The sequence below is a fragment of the Hakea prostrata genome, chromosome 5 (genome assembly GCF_041222555.1).
Source record: "Hakea prostrata isolate BN-2017 chromosome 5, UWA_Hpros_2, whole genome shotgun sequence".
Lineage (NCBI taxonomy): Eukaryota > Viridiplantae > Streptophyta > Magnoliopsida > Proteales > Proteaceae > Hakea > Hakea prostrata.
Genome location: NC_142604.1, coordinates 15,806,316 through 15,820,473, shown reverse-complemented (window position 1 = coordinate 15,820,473; position 14,158 = coordinate 15,806,316). Strand labels below are relative to the sequence as shown.

The 14,158-nt window shown below is 37.5% G+C and overlaps 1 protein-coding gene across 1 annotated transcript in view; it reads right to left on the bottom strand.

Annotated features, from left to right (window-relative positions):
• Window positions 1-13,865, bottom strand: part of LOC149015413 (serine/threonine-protein kinase STY46-like) — a 37,703-nt gene extending 23,838 nt beyond the window's left edge. The window contains exons 1-6 of the mRNA XM_089155401.1: window positions 13,272-13,865; window positions 12,651-12,765; window positions 6,735-6,826; window positions 6,423-6,536; window positions 2,691-2,745; window positions 2,028-2,138 (exon numbers count right to left, since the gene is read on the bottom strand). Of these exons, the coding sequence (XP_089011527.1) occupies window positions 2,028-2,138; window positions 2,691-2,745; window positions 6,423-6,536; window positions 6,735-6,826; window positions 12,651-12,765; window positions 13,272-13,465 (681 nt within the window). The 5' untranslated portion in view covers window positions 13,466-13,865. The remainder of the gene's footprint in view (window positions 1-2,027; window positions 2,139-2,690; window positions 2,746-6,422; window positions 6,537-6,734; window positions 6,827-12,650; window positions 12,766-13,271) is intronic.
• Between the last annotated feature and the right edge of the window lie 293 nt (window positions 13,866-14,158).

Below are 14,158 nucleotides of genomic sequence, written 5' to 3'. Positions count from 1 at the left end.
ACCAGACCCAAAGAAGCCTCTTAAAGCTGGCTAAATACCCTAGGGGTATTTTGGTCATTGTTCCTGCCCTTTAAAGGCCAAATATGAATCTAGTTAGAATCCCCTCGATCCAAGGGTCATGGATTTAATTTTATATTTTTATTTTGGTTAGTGAATTGCAAGATATGAAGAGTCCAAGTCCATTGTAAGTTAGTTGTGGATAAGATGAGATTCCTTATCCAGGAGGGTTCTTATCTTTTAGGAGCTTGTTTGGAGTTGTCTTTTACCGGTAGATTCCAAATCTAAGGTGGAGGTCTTGCAGTAATTTGATTCCAATTTGAGTGTTTTGGTCAAGAATTGGGATCCTTATCCATTAGGGATTCCCAACCCCAGTCAAAGGCCTTTTTTAAGACTATAAATAGCCTATTCTGCAATGCAAATTTGAGTTATGATGAATGAAAATTATGAGTTCAGAAAATAGACTTAAGAGAAGTCGTGGGATCGCTGAGCTGACCTGCTGCTAGATATTTGCTATTGTTTCTGCGATTTGAGTTATCCCTCCTCTGCAACTTCAGCAGCAAGTTAATTCAGGCTTTCCCAAGTGCAGCCCCTACCCATTCCCTCCCCCCCATAGCACCCATAGCCTTCTTCCCCTTCCCTTACTCTTCCTACAGCAGAAGCAACCCTCTCCCTCTGTTAGACCTACTTCACCAGCCCATTAGACCCCATTCCCTTTCCCCTAGGATCGCATCAAGCTTTAGGACCTTCCCCTACAGTTACTTTTCCCGAACAGCCCTATTTCCCTAACCCAGAAATTTCCTGCACTTCATCTTCTACCTTGGGTGAACTCTGCAGAAACTTCAGAACATCTGAAACCCTAATAGTAGGACTAGACCTCCTGAAACCCTTTAAAACCCTTGACTCTAGTTCTGAACTCATAGAATCAGCACTGCAGACCCCTATCCTACCCTGGCCAAAACCCACCCTAATCCTAGTCTGAGCTTCAATTAGAATTTCAAATCTGGGATTTCAAATTACACCAACTATCAGACCTAATCCTCTGTTACAGCAAGGTTACTTTAGCCCTAGAATCCCCTACAGCCTCTGAAACATCCTTCCCCCTTGCTGGAAAATCCTGGGCACCCCCAAGAATCCAGGGAAATTACCAAATTACCCCTAGCCCTAGATTCGGGGTTACATCAACTAGACTCAGTTGGCTACACAACCAAAAAGAAAAAATTCCCTCAACCTAAAAAGAGACTATTCAAGATAAAAATCTATGGGGAAAAAATACCTAATTTTGTATTCAAAGTTCCAAATTAATTACCAATGGTTTAGGCCCATATAAGTGGCTAATCTATGCGATCAAAAGCTCTGCATGTATAGAACCCTACTCTAGAGTCTAGACTTATTAGTAAGTAAAGGAGCACAATTTGGTGATAAATCTGACACTTTGGCTAATGAAACATCAGTGACCTATTTACCTGACTGAGTGATCCACTCCAGAGATAGAGATGGGAGACACCATAAGATAAGCAAGATAGCAAACATCAAGTTTTGTAGCCCAAGTTGGAAGTTAGGAACTGTGCTAAAGCAAGGAAAAGGATGAAAGGAGGAGAGTGGGAAGGAAGAAGATGGTAGAATATCGTATGTGGCACAAGTCTCCCGTTACATGTATTACTTCATCAATAAAATGAAAGAAATGCATACACTTCCCTAGGGAGGCAAAAGATAACAAGGAAAAAGTTACAATATAAGACAATTAGTTAACAACCTAGTTCCTAATGTACCCTTACTACACCGATTCCACCATGCAGATTTACAACTCATTCTAAAGTACTAGGATACAGATCTGCACTATACCTCCACTGGCTCTTCAAATTGGAATAAAAGAAGAAATCTCTCAGCAATGACATATTAGAGGGGAAACCATGTAGAAAAAGAGAACGTAAGGAAGCATATCATTGATGTAACATGGAGAAAACTCTTACTTATTACAAGAATTCATCCTCAACTTATGGATAAATGGAGAAAAAGAACAGTTGTACCTCATATGGCCAACCATCAACAACAAAGACATCTAAGGAGTAGCCATCTACAGTGGAAAAAGCATGTGCCTCGTGGATGTTCAACCCAAGCTCCGCGAGTAAGGATGTCAACTGGACACATAAAATTACAGAAGTAGGATAAAATCCAACTTAGAAGCATGGAAATACAACAAAAGCTATAGGGGTTATAGCAGAAATGTAAACACAGATGGTAAGAAAAATCATGTGAGCTTAATCATAATCAGAAAGAACTTCTTTTCCAGAGTTCTACAACAGTTTGATTACAAGTGTTCCGCTACTTCCATTCGGAATTAAAATGGAATATTACAAAATGAGAAAATTAGAGGATTATGTGAAGAGATATCTCTAATACAGGAGAAGGAAGAAAACGTCAAAAAGAGGGAAGAAACAGGAAAGATAGACAAATGCATAGCAGCATGCAAAATATCATTCAACAAAAGCCAAAGTGTCAAATTTCTGCCTCCTAAATTCATGGCTTGCAAAAAAGCATTCAGGTTGAACTTGGATCAGCTCCTAGCAAGCCCAGGTTCCAGTAGTACAGATGTCTCATGGGGTGTACAGCTAACTCTTTTTATCCACAACATTCTTAAAATAATAAGATACCAGACAATAAATAATTGCCCAAATCAAACAGATAAATACCTGACTAAGAAGCTTCGGCTTGTCCTCAGTAGAAAAAGTGACTTCATGCATGAACCTGCATTATTAATTTCCAAAAAAAACCATGAACTTATGTTTAAATAGGAAATAACAGAAACTCAAGAGAATTTAAAATTTTCACATAAAATCTGCTAAAATTGTTGAATAGCATTAAACATCCTAATCAAGTACTGAATATTACCATTAAGGAACGTCATCTCAACATAATGCCAAAAAATCACCAGATAAGGAAGTGCTCAAAACTATAAGATTCCTAAGGATGGTAGATACACAATCAACACAACAGAATAAAGAAAAAAGTCACATATTTAACTGAGAAGCAAGAGAGAGAAATAGAGTCTGAACACAGCTTAATAACTCTACTGACAGAGTTACTTGAAAGCATAGCCATCAAACAATGATAATGTGATGTTGCCTCACTGGAATGAGGGCCAAAACCATCCTTGATGAATAGCAAGCAAATTAGGGTTCACAAAACCTTTCAGTTGGAGAATTATAACAGCCCCCTAGTTTTGACACCGACATGAATGGGCTTAGGGTTCACTAGATCTCCTGCTTTGACACCATCCAAAAAGATCTGCACTATAATACTGCTTAGGGTTTTTAGGGTTTTTAGGGTTTGTAGGACCGGTATACTAGGTTTGGCTAGGGTTTATGGGCTAAATTAATGAAATACAAATCTGAACCTTTCTGTTTAGGTTTCAGATTCAAGTTCCAGAAGTTCAAGGGTTTGGAAAATAAGGGTTTTTAGAGGGAAACTGGGACTGATGTTAGGGTCGAGTGCTACGGGGAGTGAAGGGATTGTGAATCTAAAAGGGGAGGGAATAGGGAATTATGAATTATAGGGTTCTAGGGAAAAGAAGAAGAGATGCCAAATGGGTAGAGACGGGAGGGTTGGGGGGAATAATAGGGTACAATGGAGGAAGAAGATGGAGGAAGGTTAAGGATGATTGCATACCAAATTAGAAGGCTGGGGTGAAGAATTGCTGAATGAAAGTAAACCAAGAGCTGTGGCAGGAGATTTCCTGCACCTGAAAACCCTAGAAACTCCACTTGATCCTTGATCCCTGCTGTAACTCTCTCTCTCTCTCTCTCTCTTGCAAGTTGCAATAACTTTATTCATGAAAACTCATTTGTCACAAGCATTAGACTGTGAAAGACTCCTACTAGGAACTTCAAAAATAAAATTAAAGACGACCTAGAATTTCTATTTAAAACAGGACTGCTACTTGACCTAGACCAACTCAAACAAAAAAAAACCCAGAACAGAACTAGACTAACAAGATTCAGAATGTAACTACACACAACTGGGCTCGAACTGGACTTCCCAAAATGACAAAAATGCCCCTGCTGTCAAACCATGCTTCTATGTTGCTTGTGCTGCTGGGCAGCAACCCTAGGCTGCCGGTCCTGCATCATAGTGTCCTCCAGTAGTTAAACAAGAATTATTTGCTTACAAGTTCCAAACTCTAGCAAGCCATTACATAAGATAAAAACTTTCGGCAAGCGAAAACACAAGGAAAAAAATGAACAATATAAGCAGATAAACCAAAAGAAATAAATACATCTCCAAAACAAGGATATGCTGCAAATTCACTCATGACAATATTCACATGCCCCACCCACCACTCCAAAAAAGAAGCAGAAAGACGAGGAAAGAACCCCATGTGAAATTTTGATATACCAACACAGACAGCCCCTAGTTTTGACAACATTCAGAACCATGGTCAATGTCCAGTCATAACCAAGAATGGAATTCTTGCAACAATCCTTCAGCTGAACATACAATATACAATATAAGAATCACAAAATTCACAGCATTAGAAGTAGATTCAAGATAACAATATATGGTACCGGAAACACCATGTGATCAGACTTGCATTCGGTATTTCATCAGTAGGTATGGATTCTGAGTCTGACATTGAAAGCAAACTGAGATTAAATAAAACATAATACCTCATCGGAGTACTATTTATACTCAATGTGAGACTAAACTTATTTCCCCTTGGATCTACAAAACTATTCGTAAAGTTTACATCTTCTCTACAGCTAAAATTACGGTTGCTCCAATCATGTTAAAGACTGAGTTTCAACATCCATGACATCAAGCGGGACTCTCATCCCCCTTAAAAAAAAGGAAGCTTCACAGCCAAAACCAAAATTCATGAAAAAGAAAAGGCAGGGGGCGGGGGCCCCCCAGGGGGTCGCAAAAGAACAAAGAAACTAAGCACGCTCACAAATCTCTTCCTCTAAATTTTGTACACAGAAATTAACATATTTTTTTATTTTTCTTCCTCCGCCCCTCCAAAACTTACCAGGGAAATCAAGTATGTTTTCACAGACATATCCACCCTATAAATTCCCTTTTCTAGTGATGTAGCTTAAAAAAAAATTTCCTGCAAAAATGGAGTCCATAAATCTTGGAAGGTTCTAAAAAGGGAGCATAAAATAATGTATGTTCTTTTAGGACTAGTATGAGTTTTTAAAAAATGGATACTGCAGTGACATAAAAGGATTTTATAAAAAATGAAGAGGTCAAATTTAACTTTTTCTCATTGAATAACTGGTAGCAGTAAGGAAAACACGAATACTTCAAATATTTTCAGGCTTGAAAATGAAATGATTTTTGACAACACTGTATGAATGAGAAGAAACTGGATTTGTATAATATATGCAATATTTTTCATTTTCTAGGGTGGAATTATATTGGGACGCCTACAACAATCAATCAAGCAGTTATTTATTAGAACAATAATGAGGAACTTAAAGAAAATAATAGAGATGTGCGACAACATGGAAATTTCACCCCAAATTCACACATAATAAACCAGCACAATTTCATTTGGAACATCTCATTTCATTACCCAGCATTTCAGAAAACAATTTCCCATCATTTAGAGACCATTTGTTTGCAAGAGAAACAGGCGTGGGAAAAATAGAAAGGTGGGACCCGCTGGTAGTGGGGTAGGGGAACAGGAAAGGATTTTGTGGGAAAGTTGAAAAATGAGGATCTCACAATAAATAAAATAGTCTTTTTTTCTTTTTTTCTATTTTTCATTCCTCTCTCTTATGCAGAAAGTCCCACCTAAAAGTGTAGGACTTCTAAATAGATGGGGCAGGAAAAGCTGCCTTGCCACATAGGCAAGCATTTCCCTTAAATCATGGAGGATTGTCCCTCCATTATCCCACCTCATCTAAACAAACCCAAATTTTGGTATTTTGTGGAAAGGTTTATTTTTTGCCAACCTTTTATCCCATCCCACCTTATTCCATCAAACCCTGTTAATCAACCAACATATAATTTAAGCAAATTACGTATCAAAAGTTTCTTTGTGACAGTATCTTCCAGACCTAGGATAGCCAGATGCATTCAACACTGAGGATTTTATGCATTAAAAAGATCACTTGCACAAACAACAGAAGTGAACTAGTCATCAAACATACCGATCACTGTTTCAGTTTTATAGCAACAAAAACAAGTAGAGAATATTTCTTAGCATATCGCACCCAATGCTTGAGACCTTCAATGTTGATCATAGTTGAAAAGGCAGCTAGGCGAACCCAAGGCGGTGGAGGAGGAACTAACCAAGGGGACGCCTTGACAATAATGATGTGCATAAGCATACACATACAAGAGAAAGAGAAATATAACAATCATTATAAAGTACAGAAATGAAAAGCAAACTGAAATGATATAACTTTCTGTTGTCTTACCGGGAAAACTGTGGATCGTCATGCACAGCACTATCTCCATCTTCAACATGTAAGTTGTTTGCTCCAAGTGATTCAAGATTAGGTGATGAACCAAATGCAGGAGGAGGATGAATGCTGAAGAACCGAAAGGGAATTAATTAAACAGTGAAAGCTAAATCAAATAGAAAGGAATGACGGGTTGAAATTGAAATGACAGCAAAACCTAATGAAGAGATTGCATCTTCAGGAAAAGCATCACTTATTGTGATCATGCAACACAACGACCAGAAATACTTTCAATATATTTTTAAAAAAAAAAAAAAAAGCCCTGACCTTTGTCTGTTGGGTTGAGTGAAAGAACTTTGTGCTTCATTGCCTGAAGAGGTTGAGTGGATGGAATCAAAGGAACTTCCATTACGGATAACCTTCATAAAGAAATTGACAGAAATGCACTATACCTAAGTTTCAAACTTTTAGTGCATACATGATCAAAATCAAAGTCAATCTGAAACCACTCCCCACACAAGGCAAGAGTCTTCATCATGCAAATGTGAGATTGAAATAGAGAATGATGTCAAAAACTGATTGCAACAAAAACCTAAGGGTAAATTTCATGTGCCCCCTTTTTCACATAGCAAAATATAATGCCCCAACCCCATTTTGCAAAAATATCATATACCACCACCACTTTTATGCTCATATAGTCCAGTTCATCAGTAGATTCTTGTTGAGTAATGACATCAGCAGGTTATATTAACTACTATTGTGGAAGGGTAAGTTTACCCTTATACTTCCATGAAACGTGGTGACTGCCATTGATGAGATTCAAACTGTGATGGGTGGTATTGTTCTAAGAAGAGGACAAGCATCTCTACTTTTTATTTTTTACCATTTTCTTTATTCATTTAAAAAAACGAATATGAATTTAAAGTAATAGATTAATAATAGATTAACACATACGACAAATATAGGATAAAAACTTGTAACACCAAACCATCTGGAACTCCAACATTAATAATCCATCGAAAAAATAAATAATTTGACTCAACTGAGTCTGCGTCCACTCCTCTCTAATCTTGACAGATTCCACTACTGAGTCGCTTTCCATACGATAGGAGGGAGGGGATGCAACACCTTTACAGGAATCATGATCTAGGCAAGGGTACCTTTACTCTTGATCCCAAGAAAGAGTACCCAATCGTTTTAGGACAACAGTATCCTTGTAACTTTACCCAAATTACAGACTAGGGACTTAGTAGAACCTTCAACTGCAATTAAAGAAAGATGAGAGAAATAGGACCCAAAGGGTGTAGCATAAACCCTAGTATGAATGCAAATGATCAAGCAAAATTTTCAACTAGTCTTGTAACTTCTTTCCTCTTGATGATGCTTTGAGGAGGGCCTCCTTGCATTCAAAACTTCAAACTCTCAATTGAAGAGAAATGAAACTCCAACAGCAATTTTGGATTTAAGGGAGACAAAAGCTTTTATCACAAGCAAAAGTAGGCCAATTTGTGTACTCATAATTGAGTTCTAGAGTGTCATCAAGACCCTTATTTATAGCCAAAAGATGGATTTCAATTGGGTCCAAACAGAGTTAAGCCAGTCATATTTTCAAGCTGTCAGTCAACCAGTAAAAACTAGAAAGTAGCCCCTGGAAATATAGCCATCAGGGCTCATGTGGCCTGATGGTCACTTGACAGTCGACCGGTATTTTGACTGTCTGCCTGCCGGTTGTCCAGTAGCCTAGACAATTGCAACCGTCAGGCTACTGTGATCTGCTGGTAGCTCTGGCTTAATTGTCTGACAGTTGACAGTCGGGCTTCATTGTTTGACAGTTGACGGTCCAACTTAATTGTTTGACAGTCGACCGGCTTTGACCATCAACTTTATAGGGCTTACCAAAAATAGTTTTGGATATTGATCATACCCTAAATCTGACCTAATAGTACTTCATGCATATGCATTTAGTTTACAAGGATATAACATGCAATTTTAAACAATTACATAGTGCCACTTATCCTAGTCAATGTGCATGGTCTTGGTAACTTGATTCTTCTTCATTATTGAGCATTTCAAGTGTATCCATGTGTGTGATAGTCTGATGAGTGTCTTCTATTGTGTAAACACCTTCTTTTGAGTCTTGAACTTCATTCATACATGTTCAACGCATTGTATGCGGCCTGAATACGTTTGCTTGTACACGCTCTTATGCATCATGTTTCATGTCTTTCTTGATAACATGTTAGTGCCCTTGTTTATGACTTTGTGATCATCAAAACGATGAGGTAAAAAGGGTCATTTTCCTAACAAGATTTCATGGCAGTTGATTGATATACATAAGAATACAGGTTAATATACATAAGAATAAAAGTTATGGTATTTGGATAGCTCTAAAAAGATTTAAAGTAATGGAGCACATGGATGGATGGGTTGGTTCATAGGATATAACAAAAACAAAAACAACAAGAAACCTTGGGGTGTATGGATGGATGGGGCAAGTTCATTAGATATAACAAAAACAACAACAAACCTAGTCCCAACTAAATGGGGTAAACCACACGGATCCTTGCCTTCCAATCAGCTATATTTGAGGCCATACTAAATGCATGGCCCAAGCTAAGCTTATCATAGGTCTGCCCTAGTTCTTCCAATTCCTTCAATTTGGATTCAATCACTTTTCTATGCAGGGGCATTGAACCTCCTTTGAACATGGTTGTGTCACCTCAATCGACTTTCTCATAGCTTATGATTTATTGGAGCTACTCATAGACCATATCTAATATGATCATTCCTTACCCTATCCTTCCTAGTTTTGCCACTCATCCATCTTAGCATCCTCATTTCTGGTACACTATGTTTTTCTATATAATGCTTCTTAATAGCCCAACACTCTGCACCATACATCATAGTTGGTCATGCGACGGTCTTATAAATTTTCCTTCGAACTTTAAAGGAATATCTCTATCACACAAGTCCCTAACAAACCTCTCCAATTCATCCACCCTATTTTAATTATTTAAAAAACATCATCCTGTATATCACCTTTTTTATTTATCACAAAGCCAACGTACCTAAGATAAATGCTTTGTAGAATCTCCTTCATATCAAGTTTCACCACTTCATCATCCGTCCAATCAACCAGAGTTACACACTAGATATCTATCTTCATCAACTTAGTTTAAAGCCTTTTAGTTCCAAACTTGCTCTCCATGATTCTAATTAAAGCCTTTTGATTCCAAACTTTCTCTCCATGATTCTAACTCGATATCATTCCCAATGTATATTTCATTTACCAAAACAATATCATCAACAGAAAGCATACATCAAGGAATCTCATTTGAAAAGTCTTTGGTTAAATCATCAATTATAAATGCAAATAAATATGGGCTTAAAGTTGATCCTTGATGAAGCCCAACTCTAATCAAGATTCACCACATTGTCCACCCACCATTTTGACACTTGTCACTAAACCATCATATATAGATTGAACTATGTCCACATATTTACTTGCAACATTTCTTTTCTCTAGTACTTACTAGATTAACACTCCAGGGACTCTATCATAAGATTTTTCTAGGTCAACAAAATCATATGAAGATCTTTCTTACACTCGCTAATCGCTATACCTTTCCATAAGTCTCCTAATAAGGTAAATAGCTTCCATTACAGATCTCCTAGCATAAAACCAAATTGGTTCTCCATAATAGGGGTTTCTTGTCTCAAACAGGTTTAAATTTCTCTTTCTCATAAATTCATAGAGCAATTAAAAAGTTATTGGAATAGGCAAAACTCAAAGAAAACTTAGGTAATGGTACACAGGGACAATCCCTAAAGTTTCGCACCATTCTAATAGTTAAATAGGTGTACATAGATTTATTTTTTTTTTTTTTTGGGGGGGTGGGTGGGTGGGTGGGTGGGGAAGAGGAGTATAGAAATAGAAAGAAAAGGAAAAAAGAAACTTCAGTTGGGGAATTTAGAAGGATAGATAAGGAGAAGAAACCGCAAGATTGGGGGGAGGGATGATATGTCATTGTTCCTCATCAGCAACAATAGAAAAACTCAAAATATAATTTACCAACGCATCCTCTAATTGGTAGGGGATGGATTACATACATATAAACCTTCTACAATTTCTAATTTGACTCTTAATCACTCTAAAAGACTCAATTACGTAAACAAAGTCGAAAAGAGTTCTCTCTAATTATTAAGTATTCTCATCTAACTAAAACACTGATTCAAATACTGAAACTGACCACGAATCCTGTGTACCATCATTAGCTCCAGTTATGGGCTTATAAATTAGGCCCACTACATCAATAAACCAAAACATAAGAAGCTTAATGTCGGTAGATCCCAATTCCCACCCATGGGCCACAAGCAAGTATTTCAAAACCCAATTGACCACTTTAGGACATTCTTTACTACATCACCTACGTCAGACAAAATACCTGCACACAAAGTGATGCCCTTTTAGGCACAAAAAGCAAATCGAAAAGTCTATCCTTTGATCACCTAACAGTAAACACTCAACTTGCAAACCACCACCCAACTAGCACCTTAATAGGCATGCTTGGAATCCTTAACCCTTGTTCCGAAGATTGAACAGCTTCAACATGTTTTTGTGGTCAACACGAATAATTAGTTTTCTAATATGTATAACGGAAGCAACGGGCTTGGGACAACAAGCAATGAAGTGGTGGCAGCAAAGCCCCAACGATACAACATAGCATCCATTGGGTCGACCTGTTTATCCGATTGAAATACCATTTCTATACCACATGTTCTCTTGTAAAGTCATTATGAAATCTAGGATTTTTTTGTCTTAGGGTTTCGGGTAAGAATCTGGAACATTTTGGGTATTCAGAGAGATTTCCATTGTAGTTTTCTTTCACATACAGTAAAAGTTCTGATTCTTTGCCGGTGGGCTTAGCACATCATGGAGGTGGGTGAACCAAATTAAAGCTATATGTTGTCTCATTTGTTTCTTATTTTGACTTTTTGTTTGTTGTTTCTTGGTGTTCGCTCTAACAATACCCAAATAGGTTTTAACCAAGGTAGAGCACTTCGACTCTCTTGGTACTGGGAAAAACTCGAATATGAATTTTTATAAAGTGAGAGGATCAGCACCACTAGATCAACATACTCAACAATAAACTTTGATGGGCCGATGATCCAATCCATATCATAATTAACCATCAATCTTTTGTTGGTTAGAAGCAAATGACTTCTCTCCAAAAGGCATGATTTTCCATGCACACCACCATTTCATCAAAGCTAATCATAAAACCGTAACTACAGAACTCGTGTATTGATCAAATCTGTTCTGCCTCATCAACTCTCCTTCATGCTAACCAATGAGGGTTTTCTTGCCTCATTTCTCTATTCATAGATTTACGTTATATTATCCATTAAGGAGTACTCCATGGATCAGTCCACAGTCAACAGAAAGTGCTACCTCTTTTATACACCCATTTTCTGACGTAAACTAAATGATGAACCTTTCAGATTTTGAATTGAGAGACCCATGTAGCAGTAACTTATCAGACCACATTAAAAGGCCAAGACCTAACTGAATGTCAACAAATAGATAGTGGAGAGTTGAGGGAAATGCGTGGAATCTTCAGAAACAGCAAGAGTAGTTTGGCAGTTTTTTCCACAAGTATATGTATATGATATAGAAGTCAATGATCTGGTACTGAGATGTAAAGCAGACTTTCCCTGTTGTGAGATTTGAGTAATTTCCCAAGTTAATGATGCTCTAATCTATCAACCTTATCCACCAAAAGATATCTGTATGTGGCCAAACTGGCCATTAAGACTAAGAAAATATCACCATTCATTAATATTTATTAGACAGAATGAGAGAGAGAAAGAACATGCACATAACCAACACAAAATGTATGAAAACCAAGTAGCTAATAAAGCTAAATCCAGATTTCAGAATAAAGTTTTCTCTTCCCCCACAGAAAATTATAATCACAAAAAGATAAGAAAATCGGCATAGAAAAGCTGTCAAGAGTAATACACTAATTATGTCAGCATTAACAGCAATAGATATGCATGACACCCATTTTTATGTCATAAGGAGGAGGTACAGAAAGCAGACAACCAAATGAGTAGTTAGTCTGCACGGTAGTCGATAGGAAAATCCATCTAAGATATGGTGAGCCTTGGGATAGGTAATTCCTCAATGGCCAAGGAGCAACCAACATGAATACTAAACTAAGAATGAAATAAATCAATTACCTGCACAAGGCGCACTTCAAATGCTGGTCTCTTTTCAGGGTCATACGCCAATTGCAGTAATCTTTTGTGTGTGAGAACATCTTCAGCCCTCTCAGCATTCACATCCAGTGCATACCTACAGTGCAACAAATAAATTACTTCAAAACAAGCATCCAGTAAATAAAAGTAAGATGCCAAAAAAGATTTAGAAAGAATATCACACACTTAGCAAGCCAGAAAATAACAGCATTGAACATAATACAAAACACATCACAACCTATCCTAGAAACAAAATATAATACACATGTATACCAGATGTAATATTTCTAGCAAAAGAAATGAATATGCTCTGTTCATCGTCTCAAGATTCTCAGTCTGAAAGCAGGAAACGGTCGAGTAGTGAGATGCCAAAAGAGTAACACTATATGTGATTCCAAAAAGAATACATCAAGGTGCATTACAAGCACAACCGAAAGCAAACAAGAAAAAGGACGCATATTCCGGATATTCAGAATAATTATGCTAATCACAGCTGAATCAAAGATCTTCATAAAGCAGAACGACTAAAACAACTCCAATACCATAAAAGGAAAGAAATGAAATGGAATTGAGATGAACAAAAAAAATATAGGGTTAAAATACCTCGTAGGCAGTCGATGAAAATGAGACCATAGATCGTCATCAAAACCAGGAAGATTTGCCTCTTCGTGATTAGATTCCTTAAGTCGACGAAGCACCTCGTTATACACCTCAAGCTTCTGTTTCTGCTGACGAGGATGCGAAGGGGACGAATCCATAGCTCTGCTACTGCAACTCTCGTTATCATCCATCGTCATTAACGAATAACGAACCAAACACCAGAAAATAACAAAGAAGTATAGAATCCGACAAAAATCTCGCTTCAGAACCAACGATTATATCCAAACACGACGAACAGCGCAAGCTTACGATGGCTTTTCATGGCTTACGGTTACTAAAAACAGAAGAGATTGAGAGATCGATCAAAGGGTTGAAGTATAACTGTAGAAGAAAGAAGGAAAAGAAAACAGAAGCCAAAAACCAAAAACAATTTTATAAAAGTTTATGAAAATTTCAAGTTTCGTTATTTTGTTGATATTAGTAATATATTATCCATTCCTGTACTTGTGAGAGAAGGAACAGACAACAATATTAATAATAAAAACTACTTGAGATGGAAGAGCGGCGAAGTGAGTAGTAATTGTACAAGTGTGGTATTGGGCAGTGGCCAAGCGGCACTGCGCACCCTGTTATCGGTTGCGCCGTTTATGGGAAAAAGAAAGAGGTCTTTTCGGATTTGGTGGAGTGCGCACCCCCACCTCATGATCCCATCGAGTCAATCCTACGTGGATCCTACCAATAGAAAGATATGCTTTATTGGCGGCCTTGAAATTTATCAGTTTATTAATATTGGAAATACAGAAAGTTAATGATAACACTCATGAATCCATGAGACCGTGATCTCATCGGCCACCTCCAGCTTTTACAATGGCTTTTCTTTTTTTGGTAAA